General features: G+C 40.4%; 1 protein-coding gene across 10 annotated transcripts in view; it reads right to left on the bottom strand.

Moving 5' to 3' along the window:
• KAZN (kazrin, periplakin interacting protein) overlaps positions 1–24,417 on the bottom strand; it is a 970,648-nt gene that overhangs the window by 20,018 nt on the left and 926,213 nt on the right. For 4 of the 10 annotated variants that reach the window (XM_078642789.1, XM_078642780.1, XM_078642781.1 and 1 more), the window contains one exon: positions 18,670–18,718. The exons of the other annotated variants lie outside the window; for them this stretch is intronic. In XM_078642789.1, the coding sequence (XP_078498915.1) occupies positions 18,670–18,718 (49 nt within the window). The remainder of the gene's footprint in view (positions 1–18,669; positions 18,719–24,417) is intronic. 10 annotated transcript variants of the gene reach the window in all.

Here is a 24,417-nt window from a genome sequence, read left to right as displayed (position 1 = left end):
TTACCTTTCAGTCCTTTCTCTACATCCTCATCACCAATGTACAGATTGTAGTTCACATGCTGCCAGGTACATGTAAAATATTTGTATTGAATATGCAGATGTACACAAGTATTCTTCTGCAGTCCTCATACTCTACAGCCCACTGGGGCTAATGTCCTTCTTAGCTCAGCCTATTGCCTTCTGAATCTCCAGCTTTCTCTTGCCAAAACATTCCACTTAGGTAATATTCACATCATAGAATGCATGACCCAGTGAAGAGGTTCAAAAATGAACTGCATGTGTAACACTCACAGCACACAAAGATCTTTTACTTTGCACAGAGAGGATTCACATGCACCAAGTATTTACTAAAATGGTGTGACAACATATATCCCTTTTAGAAAGTACGGTGACAAAAGGAGACCTTTGGTACAATGAGAATTAGCAGTCAGAAATGGAGACAATAGAGGAGAGACCACATAATTTATTCATAGATATGGATTTGTTTTTTATCATAATCCGCTTTAAAGATGATTTAAAATGTCCAAGCACGCCACTCCATGTACACCGCAATGTAAATAAAGTATAAACTAAACACTATACATAAGAAGCTTGTTTAACCTGTACAAAATCCATAAAATAATTACATGGAAAAAACTAGCCTACGATTTTCAAATGATGTTATTAAATCAGTGCTGTGGAGTTCTTACTGGGACTCTGGCGTACATTGGCTCAGCCGGGAGAGGAGGAGAAAAGAAACACAACAATGTTATGTCTGGCAGAAGGAAAGAGGTTGATAGCTCTTTTATAAGAATGAGTATCTTCCTATGTTCCACCACTATTACTACTCACATGATTTATCACTGTGATCACCTGGGACCCTATTATGGACAGTGTTTGGGTGCACAACGGGTGTGCCTACCCTATTTCTGTGCTTCCCAGCCACTTTGGTACTACAGATGGGGCTGCAGATCTTTGCACAGCCTTTTCTGTAATACAGATTGCACCGGCACACATGTAGCACCTGCACATTCCCAAGGGGGCGATCCCACATTTGCCCAGGCCGTGGCACCATGGAAATGAGGGAACAGTATCTCTGCACCTGCGCCGTATTATAGGTGTGGGTGCAGAGGCATAAGAGCCCTCTAGGGGCACACTGACTGAGTCAGGGAGTGGTGGTGATCAGTGAGTGCGACCCTTAAAAGAGGGTAGAGGGAGCCCAATGGACCCTCCCCGACATTCTCATCTAGGTGCACGCAGACACCCGCTGCATGTATCTGCAGGGGGATTTCTGTGACCACATGAAAGGTCGCCTTGCAGCCTGCAAAGGAAAGACAGATTAGCTGCTTCAAACAACTAGTCTGCCATTCACTAATGAGCTCCACCTGGGGCAGGCGCGAGTTCACAGCTGTGTTGGGGCAGGGCATGAACTGTAGTAGGGCACACTGATCAAGTATGCGCTGAAACACCCAGTTAAACCCTTGGCCGCGGCGGTAATTCGGCCGCGGCGCCGCCATGCTCGTGACGGAACCACTCCGTCACGAGCCATGGGCGCGCTGTGCTTGTGACGGAGTGGTTCCGTCAAGGCCCTGCCCGCTCATTAAAACTGCCGCGCAGGTGCAGAATTGCTGCAGCGTGTGCGGGGCGGCTGCGCCGTGATGGAACCACTCCGTCACCAGCACAGTGCATCCGTGGCTCGTGACGAAGTGGTTCTGTCACGAGCACGGAAGGGGTTAAAGGTGTGCCGCGGAGCAGACAAGGGCAGTGCACCCTAATTATAATACAGGCCCTGATGTTCAATGCCCACGATCCTCCTTAATGCATCCACTATATCTCTGAGAAAAGCCAGGGAAGAAGGAGGCAAATGCCTTTGGAGCTCTTAATTCTCTGAAGAGAGAACTGCCCATGGTAAACTATTTGACTCAACGCTGTATTAATAAAACTATGATGTGTAAGTGGCATCAGATCTCAGAATTAGGGACAAATGTACAAAGCTATTTTGCGAATGCTAACCTTGCCATTCGCAAAATCGCAGGGGGTATGACTGAAAATAATTTTTTTTTATGTATGAAATTCATTTTGTTAATCGGAAAAACCTTTCGGACTGGCAAAATGGGTTTTGCGACTGGTGTGAAAAAGCATTTAAGAAGGAGTGTGAAAGGGACATTCGGCCTAACTGTGATTCAGTATGGCATAGAATAATGGTTTGTCATTGATCCCTAAAGGAAGTAGCAAATGATATGCAAAGTGGAAGGTGTCCTTTTTCCGCGAGGTGTCCCGAATGGGTTGGTGTGGGCGATTCAAGCAGGCAATTTTTTTAAGCAGCATTTATTTTAAGGATCACGGGCTACTTTTTAATAAAAGTTTTTTTTTTAAATAAACAAAAAAAAGGTTTCCTATTTGGGAAAGCAAACACGGGAATGGCGGTCTGCTGTTTCTTGTAGGCCACCATCCTTGTTTTATGTAATTAAATCAGGAAGGTCATAACCAGCAACCTGGTTAATTAATATTCATTAGGCATGTCACTGAGCCACTCCCTGCAGCTGGACACTGTGCGATGTGACCTATCAGTACATAGGTTGCATTGCAAAATCAGAGCACAGTCACTCAAGCATGTTTTGCAACCTGTTTCTTAGTTTCTTAGTTCTTAACTACCTACGATGACACTGGAATTAGTGTACAAATGCTTTATCGATTAACTGTATGAAAAATGCTTATGTTGATTGACAAATATAAGCACATCAGAATGTACATTTGTGAGGCATATCATAAAGGATCAATAATCATTTTCGAATGGAAGGCATCATTGAACCTAAATTCAGAACCACAGTCAGTTCACTGAACAGTAATTGAAGAGGGTGATATGAGTAATGGGCAATCTATTAAGAACAAAGAGTGACTGGTTCAGATTGATCTAGTTGTGAACTTTAACTACTGCTAGAAATAGTCCCTTCCTTTTTTATACAACACAGCAGATGGCATCCAACGTTTTTAATCTGGAATTGTAAGTGGAACTGAGTATCTGACTGGATGAAAAGCCATTAGGTCAATTCATAATAATGAGTGTTTCTCCATTAGAATTTAAACTGAGTGCCAATCCACAAGAAAGGATTATAAATATCTTTATCATCACTGGGATATTAGCTGGTGTGATGACTTGTGCATTCAGCCACGTAAGCAGCAGGTGTAGGGAGTTAGTCACTGAGTACGTGGGCGAGCCGTACATCAGTTCTGGTCCAGTGCATGCCTCAGTGTCCGTTTAGAAAGACTAATGTACCTGTGTGGCGAGAACACCATGATATGAAGTGCGGTTGCTGTTCAGTATGGTATGAAGAACATGGGGATGTTTAAGAACATTTTAACAGGTATTTGTGAGTTAGGAGTTGATCTTTAACTTTGCCATGTCCAAAGACAGACATATGGGAAGCAGAGACACATGGCAGTGGAATAAATGGGAGAGGATGCTCGGTTGATCAAGAAATAGGATTACCAACAAAGGTCATGTTAAGATTTTTTCTGAATATGGGATTGTTTTGGGGGGAAAAAAAGATAAAGGTTGACTCATCACGTCAGTTACTGTATTATAATTGCATTTATTTAGCGCACTTGGAAGCACTTTGTGTCAAGCTACCTGCTGCTCTGCAACCCAAGGTTAGCAATTAATCCAGTGGTTTTTGGTTATTGTTGATTATGGAGTTTAGTCTTGTGCTCTCAAGGACACCATTCCATGAATTTACTCCAGAATCTTGTCGTATATTAAATTAATAGGAATAACTGGTGATCATTAGTCGAGGGTTCATGAGTTTATACAGATTGTTGATGGAATTAGCCGATGAGCTAGAGGAGATTAGTTATTGCTAGATACTAGCAACAACTGCCAGACAATAAAAACCTGTGCACTGAAATGTCTACACCAAATTGATTTATACCCAAATTCCATGCTCAAGAAAAAGTATTTACATTTTGTGGGTGATAGCCACGTTATTTACACAAAAAGCAATAGTGCTACACAATGAGCACTATCAAGCCTCTTAGGTATAGGTAATTAAATTAATGACTGCAAGAATAAATATCAAACTTGTTTGGCCAATACAGTTCGTATATTGTGTGAGTCAATGTGATTGTAATTATGCAGAGTTTTGGCCCTTGGCAAGCCATCGCTGCTGCCTTTTCTTTTTTTTAAAAGGGTGAACCGCTCTCATTTGAGTATGAAACAAGTTCAGTTGTGAATCTGTCAATTTCCACTAACAGTCGACAGTCCACAAGAAAGGGTTCCAGAAGGGTACAGCAGTGGTTATTGGGAAGATGAGAGGTTCAGCCGATCACTGCAGCTTAAAATTCTGGACCAGATCAGCTATAAACCGATAAGACAGAATTATTTTTGTGAGCACTTTCGTCTTCTAAGAGCCTCCTACTTCCTAGCCTACTCTTACTACACTGTTAGGTATTCACAAATGTACAGTATTGGTATATAAGGTTCTGGAGGATGGAGACCTCTGCTATATTTTGCACTTTCATATACTTTTGTCAAGGACGTACTCATACTTTACACTCTTATCAAACCCAAAGCCTGTAATCCTGATGAAGAACCATCCCAATTATTATGGATAACATAGCTGGTCACTTTACACAAATAATTGAGGATATTTATAACAAAATATCCACCCCTAGCTCCAACCCCAGGCAGCACCTGACGTATGAGGTTCCCAGTCTACCCAATCTGTGCTCACTGAAAGACTTCCCTCTACTTACCACACAAGACACAGAATTCTTATTGAAATCTGCCAAGTCAGGCTCTCGTATAGACCTTATACCTGCCAAAAGTGCAAAAAACTCTCAACAGAATTGGCCGAGCCCCTCTGTTCCATTTTCAATAGCTCTATTAGGCAAGGTAAACTCCCCAAAGAATGGAAAGATGCACAGATAATGCCAACCAGGAAAAGGAAAAACTCCAAATTGCCACCAAATGTCATCTCCAACTACCGACCCATTTCACTGCTCACATTGTACAGTAAATTACTGGAAAAACACATCAACAAACATCTCTCAGCCTTTGTAGAGTCTTCTAACTGTCTTGACATATCTCAGCCAGGGTTTCGTCCTCGGCATAGCACCGAACTGGCGCTGGTTAATGTAGCAGACGACATTCGTATGCAGGCGGACGCTGGTCGTGCAGTAATTTTTATACTGCTCGACCTGTCCGCCGCATTCGACACTATCTCCCACCAAATTCTGCTAGACAGACTGTACTCAATAGGCATCCAGGACACTGCCTTAGAATGGGTGAAAGACTTCCTTAAAGATAGAACACAAACAGTGAACCTTGGACCTTTTAAATCCAATACCACCATGGTTACTAAAGGGTACCTCAGGGCTCTTGTCTCAGCCCCACCCTTTTCAACGTGTACGTCGCCCCCCTTGCGGCACTTCTCAGGAACATCGGGTTCACCCCGATTTCATATGCAGATGACACACAGCTCCTTCTGTCCTTTGATGGGGACACCCCCAACACTCAAGATATATTTGCGAATGGCATGAAAGCAATAACTTCCTGGATGAGCTGCAACTTCTTGCAGCTAAATACAGGTAAAACAGAAATCATGCTATTCAAAGATGCAATCACCAGCTGGGCTCCCAGCTGGTGGCCTGAAGAACTTGGCGTAGCCCCATCGCCCAAGCCTGTGGTTAAAAACTTAGGAGTTCTCCTTGATAACAACTTGAACATGGATGAACACATTGCAGCAACCAAACGAGCCTGCTTTAACGTCCTCAGCCTGCTTCGTAAAGTCTTTCACTTCCTCCCCTCGTCAACACGAAAGACTTTAATTCACGCATTAGTACTCAGTCGCCTGGATTTCCGCAATTCTCTGCTGATCTCCGCCAAGGACTCTGCCCTTCAAAGTCTGCAGGTGGTGCAGAATACTGCGGCCCGTCTGGTAACTAGTTCTCCATACCGTGCCCCCTCCCTCCCACTCCTACGCAAACTCCACTGGCTACCCATCCGCAAAAGAATACACTTCAAATTCTATTGTATAGTATTCAAAAGCCTAAACCACATGGGGCCGGTCTATCTGGCCAATAAACTGTCTAAATACACACCGTCTCGCACTCTCCGTTCAGAGGGGAAGGCCTTCTTGTCATACCTCGCATCAAACAAACCAGAATGGGAGGTAGATCATTCTCCTACCTTGCTCCTAAATTATGGAATCCACTTCCCCTGGATATTCGCATCTCCACTAACTACCTGGGCTTCAGGAAAAAATTAAAAACCCTGCTTTTCTAATCACTGTCTCATTACCTCTTCTCGCCCATAGCGCTGAGATACCCCATCTGGGGGGATTCAGGCGCTTTACAAATGACATAAATAAAATACTTAAGACCACCGCACAACCAGGAAAAACTGCCCCAGGAAACAAAGTGAAAATCATCTAGTATTCCCCCCTCCCACTCCACAAAGCCTGCAATTGGAAACCTTATTTGATTCATTTTTGTTGTTTATGTTAGTTGCAGCATTGTTTACTTTCTGGTTCCTTTGTTGAAATAAGCATGCCAGAAAGTGCAACATTAAACAAGCCTTGGCAACACCAATTGGTTGTGCTATTTGAACCAAAGGTTTTTTCTGAATGCTGTGCTATCTGTCTAAAGAATTTTAAAAAAGAAAGTAAAGCAACCTGAGGGCCCTTATTGGCGAAACCATGCAACTGCAAATTGAATAAACTACGTTTTGAATTTGACACAGCACAAGTGTCATTTTTTTTTTAAATCACCCATTTGGAGTAAAAATTAGAAATACACACCCAATGGAAAGATATTTCTGTGAATGATATGTAAATCTACTATATTTAAGTTAGACCATATTTTTTATAGAAACATTATGACACACTACCAGCACGAAAATTATATGTAATAGGGGCCTTGGTAGTAAGCTGTGGTTTTACGGCCCCAGTCACCTGGGTGACAGGGGATCCTTGACTAAAATATTTAACACTAGATTTAACCACTGCTTCACCGAAGAACACCTCAAAGTATGACAACCCAAAACTCCTACCTACACCTCTTGGGGACCAGCGTTGATCTTGCCTAAAAGCCTTCCTCTAACAGCCAGTACCTATGCACGCGAATGCGCACACAAGACATATAATCATTCATCTCAAAATGAGGGCCACACACCATGTAACATCCATGCAATGTGAAATGCCACATATGTTGTCACTAGCAGTCCTTTATTCCTTGGTCTTTGAAACCTTATCATGGAATCACCTCTGGTTCCAGGACCTTATAAAGAAATTCGGCCTCCGGCCTCACTCTTTTAGTTCCATTACCTTATTAATGAATTCTGCTTTCGTCCTCATTTCTTTATATGTCATGGAACTTCTTTGTGACTTGCAAAGTCCTTATAATGTACAGCAGTAGGAACTTTATCCCATATAGAAAGATGTGAAGAATAGGATGAAAGCAGGCTTTCTGCATAATGTGATTTCACTATCAAAGAAGATGGCATGTAGGATGAGAAAAAACATTTTTGCTTTAGACACAAGCCCCTTTCTACTAGGGCTATGCGCTCAGTGATCCATGTTGAACCTATTAAAACCTGTTTGCATTTCTCACAAGAAGTTGGCCTTCTGGCTTCATGGATGATGTTTTATTTTTAATAATAATGTTTTATCACAAAAACATTATTCGATCTTCTGTATATGGGCTAAAACAAAAGGTTTCCATATAAAATAACATGTCTATTCTGTAATGAGCACTGAGTTTTTTGGGTCATTCAGGCATTTGTGATGGTCACTCATAACAGTTGTCATTAGAGACAAAGGTAACTTGGAGTTTTTGCTCAGGATCCCAAGTCATTATTGTCAGTTTTATGTTTGATCAAAGATGGATTCTAGTTAAGTTAAGGCCGCCCGGTTTAATATCACTCGTTTTATGTCCTTTTACATGTTGATTTACGGGCATAGTCTATCCAATGATCTAATCTGTGCCACATCACAGATTTTATTATCTTTGTTGTCACTGCCAGGTCAAAGGTGGTATGATGAAATGTACTCTGATGTCATCATTAGGACAATTATCCAGAATCCTGAAGAAATCCTACCCCTTGTTAGACAAAGAATGTTGACAAATGATTTGATTTCGCGTAGAGAGCAACATAGAGCAAGTCTGTTGGCGGGAAACACGAACCCAAAAGTGATTACTGCCGATAATAGCCGAGACTGGGTCCAACATCCTAAAAACATTAATAAAAGCTTTTGAGTGCCATTTTTAGAGCAACGTGTGATAAAATGGATCACAACAGTACTTGGTTCCACACTTTAGGGTCCAAGAGCTTGCTTAAGCGACTGCTGCCATGCGTACCAGGCTCTACATTTGAACCTATAGCAGTAACTGTTGTCCCGAATGAAGCGAGCATGTGGGAACATAGTAATGGGAGAGATGAGTTAACAGGATAGTTCTGGACAAATGAGACACTGTATATATCAAATAATGCCTTTAAATTGAACTTTGTTCTGTTGTCAACGAATGCAGATCTCTGGGTGTCAGGGATACCTAGTCAAGCATTCTCAAATGACAAAATAAGGCAGGTTACTGCTTTCAGTGCTCTAAAGAATGTTACAATAATCCAGCTTGAACTATTTAGATGATGCACCCAAGTAATCAACCAGATGGACTTACCCAAATGTAATTAATTTTACTAAGGAATATTAATTTGGTTTTCTTTGCTTTTAATTGTAATAAGTTATGAGCGGGTGGAGCTTTTTGGCGCCCACAGAGTGCCAATGTGCCTTTTAGGTCTGAATTGTACAAACTTGAATGTTTGACCCTACTGAAAAGAAAGAAAACTGTTACATAACAACAACAAAGTGTCAGGGAGCAGCAGACGTAAACTGTGTACATGTTCTTACTCATTCACTCCCTCTGTATAAACATGTGTAGCTCTAGTGCAATTGTACAAGTCTAGCTTTCTTTGCTTCAGAGTGTCTGTCATTAGATACTCACTGACAGAGTTTACAGTGACTTAGAACCAGTTTCGGTCAGAGTCAAGGATTCTTGTTACATATTTTTGGGGATTTCATAATGTTCTCAAACATTAACACTTTCTAACTTTAAGATAACCCCTAAATCTTAAATGAAAGATTTGCAGCTCCTGTACTAACAAGGGAAAACTGAACTAACTCATGAGCCAAGAAGAATCATTTTGCATTGTTTGGCTCTGTCCTAGTCTGTGTACTTGTTCCCATGGCACTCACATAGAAATACAGCATGCACAAAGATTACCATTGTCATCTTGAATCCCCACAAGGATTCTGACGGACATAATTATAGTGCCACAGTCCTGAAATCTTACTGTAATGAATGCAAGATGCATCACTGAACCAGCAATCAGTGTCACAGAGGTATCATCCTCATTGTTCGGAACTCTCACAAATAGGTTCACGTCCTATCACATCAATTCACATAGGAATATTTCCACAATTCTCCAGAGTTCTTAGAATGGTTACTATTTTTTTCTAAATACAGATTTACTTGAAATAAATGAACACAGTAGAAAAATAGTTAAGAAATATGATCTAATTTTAATGATCTCAATGCTTATTAAAGTTGATGAGCCGGTTGATTCTTTTTTCGTATATTTTTTACTTTCTTTTATGTATATTTCCTTTCGTTGATTTGTTATAGTCATTTAACACTGATGTCATTTTAATATTTCTTATTTATTTGTAAATGGTAATTAATTTACAAACTTTTCTGTGCACTATTTCTTTTTTCATGCGTAGGCAGTGCTCATAGAAGGTAACAGGTCTCTCTTTAATATGTATTTACAAGCTTTACACTACAAAAAACGTTGGTCTCCTGAACATATTGATACTGTAATATTGTGAGCATACTCATCTGATATAGCTATTTGATACCTATGTATTGAATATCTTAAGGTTGACAATAAAAAAATAAAATTAAAATTAAAAATTAATGTTTATTATTATTATTGAAAATGCACCACTCTAAACATGAGCTCTCATAATAATTCACAAGGTTTAAATTTCATGCATATTCATGCTATAGTTAACAATCCTCCTCCACGTTGCATTGATTAAACCACTGCTACAGGAGCCTCATGATGCCACCTCTCAGCTTACGGTAGCACCTCTAGTGAAGTTCTCCAGATCCAGTCTGGCACCTGCTGATATTTAAAAGTTGAAGAATATGCAATAAGATAGAACAGGGTCCTCCTCTGCTCTGCCTTGCCTTTACTTGCACCAGATAACCAATGAAGCGCTGATCGTCTATCTGGTGGTCTTTTATGCCGTTGATATGAAAGTTTAACACTCTTTCTAGATCAAGAAAATTGAGCATTTCCTTCTCTTCTGATGTGAGTTGGAACAAAGAATGTTGGCAAAGTCATTGATCGGCCAACATGGAAAGGTCGTCCTAGCACTAGCTCGTCCACAAACGAATGTGGTGTCGGGTTGTTGAACCGACTGGGCCTGCAGTTCATCGATACGGTAAGGTAATGTGATGTGATGAAAACAAGGAACACTGTTTTAAAGTCAAGGGCCTTTAGGATCAACTGTAATCATGCATTAAGGGTGTGTACATCAAGCGTGAAAACCAAGTTGCGTCATTATGAATGGTTTGGGAGGGAACCTTTGATGAAATGCATCACAACTGGTGATTTAAACAAGGACTGTTGGTTCGGTAATCAGAAAAAGGCTGAGAGGGATGATGAGTAACACTTCACCGTTCCAACTGCAAGGCTATGTTGGGCCAACAAAAATGCTAACAAAAAGACCAGAGAAAGTTTGGCTTGCAAGGAATTTGTAGTCCAGGCCCCACACATGGCCAAAAATGTATCCTATCATAAATGGACTTCATAGAAAGGCATCTAGCAGCAAGGATGACATAAACCAGCTAATCTGTAAATCAAACACAATTAACTGCCACCATTCAATCTCCATGCAAGGATGAGTAGATTGTAGAGATTTGACTGTATGACCTTGCCCTGCTGCTGAGACAGAAGGTTGTTCTGAAGGGGTAGTCATATCAAAGGGTGAATTCTCATATTCAGAAGTTATGGGTACCACACTCTCCTGGCCCAAGCCAGGGAAATCAAGAGGAATAGGACCTGGTCATTCCTGATCATCTTCAGTACCAGAGGCAGGAGCAGTAGAGGTGGGAATACATACAGGAGTTCCTCATTCCATTGCAGTTTAAATTAATCTTCGTCTGAGTTCTTTGGAAGATACACCAGTATGCACAACTGCGGACACTGTGCTTCCTTTACGGTGGCAAACAAATCTAGTTAGGGCTATTTCCAATGACCAAAGATGGCCAGCACCACCTTGGAGTGGAGATGCCAGTCATGGTCCGCTAGACAACACCTACTCAGTTAGTCAGCTGTGGCATTTAGGAACAGCACTAGATGTTTGGTGACTTGGAAGATGTTGTGTTGTTCTAGCCGCTTCCAGCAGCGCAGAGCATCCTGGCACAGGGCTCAGGGCCACACTCTGTCCAGCTTCATGCATTCCCACTTGTTGGTAGTGTTGTCCAGGAGAACTACAGTGTTTTCTTGACAGAAAGCAGCAAAGCTTTTTGGCCAAAGCGGATCAGCTCCAGAAGGATGATATTGATTCAACTATCTGCTGAACCCTGAGGCCTCAGATCACTTCCTGTAAGTGGCTCGCCCCCAACCTAGTAACGATGCATCTGTCTCTACCTTATCTCTGGGTGTGAGAGGGAGGGTGGTTTGCTAATCCTGATCAGCATGATGCCAGAGTCAGCCCTGATATTGAGACCACTGGGACCTAGGTTCCACCGTACGTCCCTCATGTGGCATATGGGAGAAAGAGAATGCACAATGCCAGGAGACCAAGAAGCCTAAGAGGCATCCTCACAAACACCCAGAACTGATCCTGAAACTTGGGGATCATATCCTGACCATTCCGGGACTTGTTGCAGTGGGGTAATATCCTTGAATGCCACAGTGTCCTGTACTGCCCCAATAAATGGAATCCTCAGCGAGGGCTTCAACTGTAACTTCAGCTCATTGCTGGAGAACCCCAAAGATGTCAAGAGGTTGGCCGCAGCTGGAGATGGTCCATGATAGCCCGTCTTTGAAGTATGGGAATATGAGTACTCCTGCCCTCCAAAGATGGGTAGCGACCACCACCATCACTTTCATGAACACTTGAAAGGGGGAGCTAAGAGCAAAGGGGAACGGGACAAACAAAGTAATCTTGGTCCACCTTGAACCACAGGTAATGCCAATTAGACTGCAGGATTTGTAAGTGAAAATTCGTTTCATGCATGTCCATACAGTCCCCTGGGCCAAGAGCAGATAAAAACTAAGCCTTCTGTAGCATCTTCAAGTTGTTCTTTCACAGGTAGGCATTTAATGAATGAAGGTGCTTGATAAGCCTGAGGCCCCTATCCTTTTTTCGGGATGAGGAAGTATTTGGAATAGCATCCTTTGTCTTTCTCCGAGGCTGGTACCGTTTCGATGGTACCTTTGGAAAGTAAAAGATTCACTTCCTACATTACGATTGTCAAGTGCATCTCGGAAATTCATTCTGCTGTGGGAGGGAGATGAGGTGGGAAGGAAACGAAGAATAGGGCATAGTCTCAGAGTATTCAGTAAGACTAATTTGTCAGACGGAACAGGCCTCCAACTGGGGAGGAAATACTGAATCCTGCCTATCACTGGCTTGGCATGAGCCTTTGAGAATAAATGACAAATGCTTGGCAGCTGTCACAGCAGGGGCTGATGAAGTGAAGGGCCAGTGTCCCTGTTGTCCTGTGTGGTGCCTGCCGGTGCCATTGCTGCAGCCCTGAAAGGACTGAATAGACTCATATATCACCAACTGGGAAGCTTGCCATTGCCTGTAGGCTAGTGCATTGAAATTGCATCTGAATTCTTTGAAGTGATGTGTGAACTGTTTCTCAGGCAATTATAACCTCAGAGAGGATGCAGTGGCTTGATTTTGTTTTAAATCTCTTATGTGCCAAGTCTGCTACTCCCACACCCCCCAAAGAGTTTGGATTCTCTGAGGGGCATATCCATTAAGGATATTTTCACATTGCCACAAAATCTGGTCATTCTCATCTATGCATGACTTCGAAGAATGGCACTTGTCCCAATAGTCCTGCCAATCCAATGAGTGGTATCCATCCAGGCCTACATGGATTACATACTTTGCTGCATCCTGCTCATCATACATTGTCTGAGCCAAAGAACCTTTAAGGTCCCTGCGACCATCGGCAATATCTTGCTGGCCATGTCACACTGAACGTTCCTGCTCAGTATTCAAATATGGGCACTGGCTTCCTATTAGTGTGGGGGGTTAGCATTGGTGTCAGTGCACCAGCATCCAGCAAGGATCTTGAGGCTGGTGTAAAAGTCTGTACCAGAGTTGGAATGGTTCCAGTAACTGGTCCAAAGGGGGCAGGAAGAACTGGGAAAGCCCTGCCGGTGGTAACCCAACTGGAAGCCTCTACTGTTCTGGTGAGCACAAAGGCTGCCTAAGGGTGCTGAAATAGCACCAAAGATTTCTATCATGGCAGTCTAGAAGGCTACTGTCTGCTGTGGTATCAAAAACAGCCCAGGGTAACTGGGGAGTGTTGGGACTGGCTACGGAATCAGTTCTGGAACCAAGGACTTCCAAGGGGTGCCATTTTTATCTTGACATCCTCATGCCTCCCCTTTTGAGCTAGAGTGGCAGGGTGGGGTCACGTATTGCTGCTGTCTTTATGTTTGTGCAAGGACTAAGACCTAGCCAAAGAATTTGAGTTGGAAGTGGGTCGCTCACAGGAACGTCAACGCGACCAAACCAGGCCAGCACCTTGGAGTGGGACCTGTGGTCTGATTGCAATATCTTCTTATGTTCTGTGAAGTGCAGCTTCACCTTCCTGGTCCCAGATTGCTTTCGGGTGCATGAGGGCACACTTGTCACACAGCTTAGACTCAGGACCGGATCTCAATTAACAAAGAAACACTTTGTGCAGGTCTGTGACCAAAATCTGATTCCTGCAGTTACAGCACAGTTTGAAGCAGGTACCTCAGGTTTCCTAGCACACGGACTAATCATTTTGGAAATCATCAGAGGTTTACAAAAGTTGGAAGCAGTGTTCGGAATCCAGGATGGAAAGTGCAGAAAGAAAGGAAAGAAACGATTTGACATAAGCACGTAGGGGTAGCACTTATATGCGGCTCTGCTTAGTCACTTCCAGGGTGGGTTTGAGCTGTACTATGCCATTTGCCAGTGCACAGGAGCACCGCTGTTGAAGTTCTCTGGTACACTATGGTACTTGTGAATATTAAAAAGATGAGAAAGCTGCAGTTGAGAAGAATACATCAAAAGAATCTGGTTACAAATAGATACTTATAAAATAGTTCACAGAAATTCCATAGCATACAGCTACAAATATAGATTTTTCTGCAAAAATGATGTGATACCTGTCCCTATTATCTGGCCTTCTTTTGGAACTTTGGGGGTAATCATCTGTTCTGACAGTTAAGCTCTATAGACCCAGATCAACGTTCCAGTGGCAAACACTAGCTCAGCAGTCAGAGCATATTAATGTGCGAGGCGCTAGAACATTGAACACATGCTTCGAGTGTGTCCTCAGGAGATGATAATTAAGAAGGCTGAACCAGACTATGTTCTGCAAGGGGAATTTTCTGGATGTGTTTCTACTAATATGCTGGTATAGTGATTTGAATAAACCATAGTTAATGCACAAATACAGCTGTGGAATCAGTCAACACCTTTGAGACCTGCCATTTCTCAAGAGTTACGTGGCAAACTGACCACAATTTCCAACCATAGAAGACATCCTTAACGTGCTGTATATAGGTGTGGTACCGTACTACCAAGATGAGCTACACCGGTTAACGTTTTTTTGTGTATAAATATTTTTATTAACTTTTTAGGGTACAAGGGGATGCTAAAGGGGTTTTAGACTTGGTTTTCCTGATGCAACCAACGGATTCAGGAGCACCAGTGAGCATTACCCTTTTAAGGGACAAAGTAATGGTGAGGTCAGAGCTGGTCCACTACATTTTAAAGGGAGATGAAGGTACTGAAATAAGACATCTGAATGAGCAGAAACACTGCATATGTTTTCTGTACTTCAACTATCTTTACTTTTCAACCTTTATTTCGCTCAACTGACCATAAAACTGAAATAACAAACTTGCTTTAATCCCATATCCCTAACATTGACTATCATGTTAATTAATGCCTGATGCTTATTTGAAATTGAATTACAATAGATGGTTTATCTTAACCACTATCCTAACGCTAAAGCAACACATTTGTAATAATCAAAGCAATACGGTATATTTTCCCAAAACAAATCGTAGCACTAAATTAAATTAATTTAAATATGTGTTTGTAATACTAAATACATCCTAACTGTAGCTCTTACTCTATGTTTCCAATTTAATTAAATTGATAGAACATAGCAACCTTTTTTGTTGGACTAATCCTTACCCTAACCATATAATTATATTTCAATAATTGAAAACATATTCAATTAAGATTTGTTGCATCAAATTAATTCTTACTTTAAACCTAAATTAAAATACCATAATCATATTCTATTCATAATGCTTACTGTATAGTTCAAGAAGCAAGCTTAGTTTAAGTCTTATTCAATCATTTTAATAATTATCTTATTTGTGAATGTCACTGAATTATTTTAAAACACGTATAATTAAACTAATCATTACTGCTACTGTAACACTAGCCCTTTAGTTTAGATACTTTTTTCAGCTTATTACAGCTTTGCTAACCTTAAATAAAAGTACATTCATAAAAAAGGATTTACAAATACTGCAGCAGTTTTAAACCATACCCGAAATTTTATTTTACGGATGCTTTGCATGAAATGATCATTTAACTAAGTATAAGGAGACAAAGCAAAGAGACTAAACAGAAATAGCAGGAAAGTAATTCTGAAAATCATGTTACAATAGTTGGTGAAAATCATTAAAAACACACACACACACACAAACACACAAGTACATACACACACCCCTTTGAAAATAGAAAAAGGTGGGTCGGACCAGTCTATCAACTTCTTGGAAGTGCCTTTCCAAGCTATGATTTCTGAAAGGATTGATAGACTCAAACTACAATCCCTTTTCAAGACCAATGACATCCTTGAGGAACACACACGGACCATTGTGAATTGGCTCGAATAGACAGAGGCGAGTGGAGTCCATCATCAGAAGATGGTGGATGGTGGGGGGATATCTGTCTACTGAACTGTTTGCCCAATTTGAAGTGTACTCATTGGTAAAGACTCTAAATAGGGTGGATGAGACACATGCCAAGCTCTAAATGGCCTGCTAAGTCCTGATCTGCCTTCTACTGTACTGAAAGAAGACTTGAGAACTTCAAATGAAAAGTAAAAGGAAGTGATTACCATCTGTCTTTAGTAATAAATATACATGCTGACATGGCTGACATAAATATTGGCATTTGCACTAAGAACTTCAACAGTCCTTTGTTGCTGGCCATTTCCAACGTTGTACCAATGAACGGATCTCTAGTATTTTAAACATGTGTTACTTTTGATGGAGTTTGAATGAACACTGACGAAGGCTGAGTGCAGAAATGCATTTGCCCAGAATAAAGTATCAATGTCCTGTGAGTGCTCCATGCCTGTTTTTTTAAATAAATATGTGTGTGTGTGTGTGTGTGTGTCTCTTGACAAAGCTATACCTCTCTGAAGAGCTCTAATTAGAGCGAAAAAATGTCAGGGGTTGCTTTTATTAATTTCAGGTTGGCTTGGTTGGTATTTTACCAATTCAAAGCTGCAATACTGTGACTGGAGTGATACATGGCTTTTGTCATTTTACAGCTCGGCAAGGACAGCACTGTGCTAGTGCTATGCTTAAAAACTTTTCTGTAGAAATGGCAAAAGACTTTGTCCATTTCTATCTCGGTGTGGATTGCACTGTGCTAACTAATCCTATGCTTAAAGACTTTGATAGAAAAGCAGACATTTGAGGTGAGCAGATCTAGAGTGTCGCTGGTGTTGAGAGTGCTCTATACAGGAGCTGTTTTCCACCTAAACTTGAGAACTACCCAGAGTTCTCTGATTCTTTTTTGCATAATTTATTCGTCACTCTATGCCTGAAAGGGTATTTTTTTTACTTATACTGGGTGCTCCCTTGTGTCTGGACAAAGCTATACCTCTCTAAAGAGCTTTAATTAGAGCAAAACACTGTGTCATTTAAGGTTGGCTTGGTTGGTATTTTACCAATTCAAAGCTGTAATACTGTGCCTCGAGTGATAAATGGCTTTTGTCATTTTACAGCTCGGCAAGGACAGCACTGTGCTAGTCCTATGCTTAAAAACTTTGTGTAGAAATGGCAAAAGACTTTGTCCATTTCTATCTCTGAGTGGATTGCACTGTGCTAATCCTATGCTTAAAGACGTTGATAGAAAAGCAGACATTTGAGGTGAGCAGATCTACAGTGTCTCTGGCATTGAGAGTGCTCTATAAAGAAGCTGCTTTCCACCTAAACTTGAGAACTACCCAGAGTTCTCTTCTTTTTTGCATACATATATATAGACAGATAGATAGATATATCTCAGAAGAATCCCACAATTTGCATGGCATGAAAACAAGCCCGCCAGTGAAACATCAGGTAAACAGATTTATTCATCATGCAGCTCCACATTACACAGCATAAAGCGGTTGACCAAAGAGGGGTCTCAATCATATGCACCTGGGTTTAAATGTGTTATCTTCAACACGGAAGAAGGACTACGAGTGTAGGACACCTTATTTTCAACAATGTCAATTGATCTTTCTCATCGTATAAGGTCAGATAGCACTTTCCATAACAAGTACTCTTGTAAATAAATTGCTAATGCACTCTATTAAACAATGTTCAAGTTTTTGAGTCCTGGTGCTTTAGAAACCTGTTGCATTCTTTTATTTATTCTGCACTTAATGTTTAATCTTGCTTATTTGAGTTCAGCGGTGTCACTACTTTAATGCCATTGTACCAAAGGTCATGTGGCTACACCTGCTCCAATATCAGGGTCAAAAAGAATGTGATGTCACTTCTTGTGATGTCCTCAGTGGTCGGATGATTGGATGATGTCATTTCCGCAATCCATGGCATGTTGGCGAATTGACGCCAATGTCAATGCTAGGGGAGATGGACCCCAAACAGACCAGAAACTGCTTCTCTGGAGCACCCTCCTGTAGGACTGCAGAAGTCAGATCACTTACATGTACAGCGTCCCCTTCCCTTTATGTACAAGAAAGGCTTCCTGGATTAATAATGGTAACTCTGTTACTGTCTATAGGTGCACTGCAATCTGGCAAGCGTTGCGGTTGCAGAGAAATACATGCCGTGAAGCAGGGTAGGTGGCAGGTAGAGTGAAGCACATCCTATGTAACATAACAGGTCAAACTACGTAGAGGAGAAACACGTGGTCATGCACACAAACAAATGGAAAAAGAAGTATGGTAGAGAGATAGATGGCAAGGATAGATGGATTCAGAAAACCTAGGGTCTATAGTTTTATCCTTTATATTTAGTTCCATGACATTTGCCAGCGTTAGTGTGGATGACAGTCATATAACACTTGGATGAACTGTATTTTTTTTTCAAACTACCGAGACTCATACTTATGATTTAATGTAAGTGTACAGTCTAGGAGTACTCACATTTGGTCAGTAGGTGGCACTGCAAGCTGCTTATTGTTTGGGGAGGAGTCTGTGGAGGCAAAACAGGCCCTTTATTACGATGGCGTGTGTTTCTAGCACTTTCCAAAATGTCCTGTTAAAATATCACTGTTGTTTAAATGGGTGAAATGAGTGGGAGACAATGGCAGAATTAGTTTAACGAAGAGCCGAAAATGCAGAGAATCTAATGTAACATGAGGAATTTATGGTAATTTCAAATTAGGTTAAAACAAAAGATGATATAGATTAGGCATGTGAAGTGGATGTCAGATTTTTTAATGGTTTTGCTAAAATGTGTTAATTGTGTGAACACCCTGGTTATTATCAGGCTGTACCGCACTGTTGTAGCGGAATCATGAAACATGGTGACATGAAGCACGTACGTATGTGCTAAAAGAGTGGTAATTCCTCTAAGAAAGGTGGACAATCAAAAATCATGCTCTGAAGTTAATTTTATTTTAAAAAAGTGATATACTGCAATCCTAAAATTTAATAAAAAGCCGACCTAAACCCACAATGTGGGGTTAGTGTAAAAAGAAGATCATTTGGTGAACTACATTGAACTAGGACATCACGTTTTCAGAATAACACTTTTATAAGCAAAATTATTTGATCAGTAGTGGTATAAATTGGACATGGATCCTTCCAATAATGTTTATCAAACTTATAGATGAAATATTTTTTTCCAACCTGCAACTGATTTTTGCTGTGATGAAGAGTAGTTTTAAGAAAGAAAAAAACAGAAGCATTAAAGGCACCACTTCCCTCATCTTGACTATGTGAGCTATAGTTGGTCTTTGAAATAATCGCAAAAGGTGCCTCAGATTTTCCTAGTAGTCTGGTGAAACATTTGGAAAAACATTGAGAACATTAAATCTAAGGGATCAATCAATGTTTTTACCTCAAAATGTTTCTCATCAGAAAAAAAACATTATGGCAGAGAAAATGCAAAAAATCAGAGCAAATAGCATGAAGGTTAGACTTGGATACCACAACACAATACAATTACAAGATCTTAGCAAAACATTGATGTGAAGCAACAACAACGTTTTGTACAGAGAAACTTTAACATGAATAATGACTGGAATGAGAACGCTTTAAGTCTGAGATGTACAGCAAATTATAGGAAACCCTTGGGCAGTGCTGTTGTCACATTTGAGAATGTTAAATTGTAGAATTTCCCTAGAAATGTAATCCATGCAAAATAGTACTGCTTTCGACAAGAAACCATACAACACATTTAAATATTAAAATTCCAGTGGGTCTAAAAATAGAAAATGTTTTAAAGACCACTATGAAGGCTGGGAGAAAGCAACCCCAGACAGAGGATTGACAGAATGTAATGTAACCTTAAATCACCTTCCCATCCTAGTCCAAGGGTTGTAACTCGTAATTGCACAGTAGTGGCATGGTGTTACAGCAAGGTAATGTAAATTTAGCTAGCAGAGTTTTTACACTGGCAATACCGTGCAACTTTTAATACGTACCTTAGTGTGTTTTCCCTTCTGTGTCTCCTTCCTCAGCGACCACTGTAAAAATATATATATTTTCCCTTAACCTTGCCTAATCTGAATTTGTAAATGTTCACATCCTGTAATACAATGTAATGTTGCCCCTATAACCACCTGATTCAGATGTCATTTCCTGGGGATAATTTTTCTGAAACGTCCATCAGTGTTTATGTAATCCACCATATAAACAAATTCTTTTAAATGTAATCTACTTCAACTAAGGGTCAGGGCCACTAACCAAATACTTCTAAAACAATGGACAAAATAAACAAGCATTTGCAATGCAATCGGTCTCGTATTTGCGAGAGTTTAAGCTATTGGCATTGCAAATGACAATGCCTTTTTTTATGTGTTTTCAAAACCAAAGCATATATAAAAGGCATTGTCATTTCTAGTACCAATAGCTCAAACTCTCACAATGTGAGATCACTTTCATAGTGGCCGTTCACCTTTTTTTTTAGATGCTGCTCGCAGTATTCAGGTTACAGCGAGCCGCGTCTTAAGAAAGGTGCGTGGCCACCATTAAAGTGAAAGCAGGGCATCGGGCGCTTTTACCAACAACAAAAAATGTGTTCACAAACAAATGTTTTTTTTGTAAAAGCTTCCCATGCCGTGCTTTCACTTAAAGCGTAAACTGAAAATTCAAAGCAGCCGCTCCATTTTTCATACGAATACGCTGCCCCAAAGCAGCGCAAATTCGCAGCACATCTACCCTAATATTACACATTTTCCTTGATTGCGCCGGGTGCACATTTTAAAAGGTGCACCCAGCGCAATCAAGGAAAATGCGCCGTGTGTATAATATGGCCCTGATGTATTCTGACAGCAAATTACAAAGGGACAGGGCAGCAGCAAAGATGGCTGGCAGTACAGTGGTGTAACAATTTGGTTGATTCTAGCTGGAAAGTGCCTTTTCTCCTTTTTTGACCTTCACAAATTTTAGAGAGTTTTGAAGATATTCTAGTTTTTTTTTTTTTTAGATTGAATACTTTGAAGATATTGTAGGCGGTTTCAAACTTGACCCTTTCTTACAAATGGAGCTGGAGCAGGTCTGTTAGGACAGAAGTGATATTGTTATAGCCTGGTTAGTAAATGAAGAACCAATACTAAGGGGTGAAGGGTGGATTCAGGTACATGGCCATCAGAGTTGAGTTCCTATAATCATGTGAGAAGCAACAAGAACATAAACAAGTACTCTAGAGCTTGCAGACCACATTCATCTTTTTAAGGAGCACAGTGCTGATCTGGTCCAGATAGCGCCCGAGCAGTATGGGAAGACATGTTATGGTGGTCATGAAGACAGAGTCCAAAATATTGTATCTCCTATTTTGGCAGGCTGGTTTTTAAAGTTCTGATGTCTTGGAATTTTATTTTTTTGTTTTATATTTAGGTATAGCAGAGTATCATCAGCATATTGATGAATTGCGATATTACCCCCTTTCAAGAAAATACAGGACGGCTACATTTAAATGTTAAATAGGTTTGTGGCTGAAATTGCCCCCTGATCGACACCACATAGTATAGGAGTGATAATGGAAGCTGGGTTGCCTAATTTAACTAGGTGATTTCGGTTTGAGAGGTGTGACAGGAACCACTGAAGAACTTTATTTTTGATAATCGATGATCATGCACTAGTCGAGAGTGAAGATACATTTTTGGTGGTCAATAGTATCAAATGGCGCCAACAGATCAAGGCAAATCAGAAGACAGACAACACCATTATCAGTGACGGAATATACATCACATAGAATTTTTAAGTATGAGTTTCCATGCTGTGTCCCTTATTGAATCCTTATTTGTAAAGGGTGGTTAATAAGGTTATGATTTTCACGAAAGGCCGTCAATTGGTTGGAACACATTTCTCAATCACTTTCCCCAACCAATCGCAACTTGGTGACTGATCTGACGCTGAAAGAACATTAGGATCCGCTGGAGAATTATATAAGATAAGAGTAATTTGACAGGTTTTAGGTCTTTGGAAATATGCAATTTTTAAACAAAATACTGATCAGAAAACACCACAAATTAAAAATAAGTGTAAATTGGCTTTGACTGATTTAGCTGGGAAAATGATATAAAAATACAACATAACTCCTAAATGTTTTACTTTAGACAGATAGTCTTCAGTAATTGGTTCAAAATGTTTCCATGAGTATTTGGTTGGAGCCATTGTCATTTGGTTGTTAGGCAAAGTCTGTTTCTGTTGATTAGCTAGTGAAATATTGGACTCAATAAGGATAACACTCTGAGGAAAGATATTTTGGAGATAAAGTGGTTTACAACATCATTGCATTCGGAGATTGAAGAATGTAGACTTGTATCATCTAGAGATTAAGTGTTCTGTTTGAAAACATTGAACAGTTCCTTGGGCATTTTGAGAACATTGTTACTATTTGTTCATCAGATATAGACATTTTGTTTAGCTAGTATCTGACGTATACTGTTACCTAGCTGCTTTTACTTAAGACAAAGACGTAGGCATTTATTCCTCCAACTCTTTTTCAAATTTCCAGAGCTCTCTTCTTTTAGAGAAACGTTTATCCATGAACCTCGGATTATATATTTTTAAAATTACTTTCTTATTTTTTGAGGAGCACTATTATGTCATAGCTGGGAAAAAGGTGGTTTACATGTTTAGATAGGACTGTAACAGTGCAAGCCTTCCTCATATTTATTGCAAATTGAAGATCTGACACAGGGTGAGAAGATCTTTTAGGGAGAGTATGTAGCCTAACGGCTAGGGCGGTCGACCTCGAAGCTGGGGAACTGGGTTTGTATCTCAGCAACGATGCTCAACATCCTGTGATTCTGGGCAAATCAATTAATCTCCCTGTGCCTAACAAAAAAAAAATGAATGTGTCCTCCTGTAACAAAACTGTTGCTCATGTAAAGCACTCTGATACCAGATATCTCGGGTCTAGTTCACGCTAAACAAAACTCTAAAAATAAAAATATGAAGGAAGATGATATTTGTGGAAATGTTTGGGCTAAGACAACTAGATATCAATAATCATCATGTGATGGTCAGACCAATATACCCCGATGGGCTTGTGACATATTTTGATGTAAGCAGAGATAATCTAGTTGAGAATTTTTCCCCTGTTATGTGTAGGAATTTGCGAAAATTGTTCCAAGTTGCGGATGTTGAATAACTTCAGTAGCTCTATGACACAAGACTCATTTGTACAAACCTGCTGTATGGTGAAGTCTGGCCTGTCAAAACCTAGAGTGTGGGCTGTCACCGCAATGAAATGTGGGCCCTGTGGTTACTACTTCGATTTTTGAGAGTTTCCATGAGAACATGCTTCTAATTATTTTAAAAGCAGAAAAAAAGGGAAAACATAGCGCCAGCCCCAATCAAGAAGTCAGGCCGACAAAGATGGTTCTTAATAAATAATTACTGCAGGGTTGCTTTTACTTAAAAACCTATAAATACATTTTCCTGAAGGACTGCTGGGTCGTAAAGAGTCCACTGTGACAGTCCTGGCTGAAGTCACCTACACAGTTTTCTCTTTGATAGAGTCAGTTGAATCATAAGTTATGAGGTGAGAAATGGTAGGAAACTTTCGTGTGGCAAGGTAGGCTGTAAATAATGAGAAGATACAAGGTTTCATTGGGGGCTAGTGACCATGCTACTTTTAGAAAGCTAAAAGAGATGGGATAAAGTCTTGATTTTTTTTTCTTCATTTGAGTCAATCAGAGAATAAAGGCAACTCCCCAACCATGCGACATGGCATTCCTCGCCGTTAACGCAGGCAATCGAATAGTTGTTAGGAACAAAGGTATCCATAAGTAGTTGGGAGTAGCTATTAGCCAGGAGTTAGTAATGGTAAAGAGATAAACTGTCAAGTTTCTGATGGTTTTCGTTATGAAGGCATGACAAGCATTCATTTAAACCGCAAATACGTGACATACATTTGAATGAATGAAGATTTGTTATTGAAGAGGGACAATAAAAAGCAATTTTCTTGCTTGGTGTGATGTAAAGCAAATTGACGCCATTGGAGACTCTCTGCGGACTGCATTTCTGTCTTTGAGGTGTGGAAATGACTGCAGATTGTTTGTACAAGAGCACACTTAAGATCAATAAAGATGATATCCATCAATCTATAAATATATATATATATATATACACACACACACACACACACACACAGATTTCTGAACATTTTATCTTATGTAGATGGTGGTCTGTACTCTCCTGTTTTCTAAACTCTAT

This window comes from Lissotriton helveticus, chromosome 5_1, assembly GCF_964261635.1.
Source record: "Lissotriton helveticus chromosome 5_1, aLisHel1.1, whole genome shotgun sequence".
Classification (NCBI taxonomy): Eukaryota; Metazoa; Chordata; class Amphibia; order Caudata; family Salamandridae; genus Lissotriton; species Lissotriton helveticus.
The sequence above is the reverse complement of the archived record's forward strand: the minus strand, read 5'-3'. Positions and strand labels throughout refer to the sequence as shown.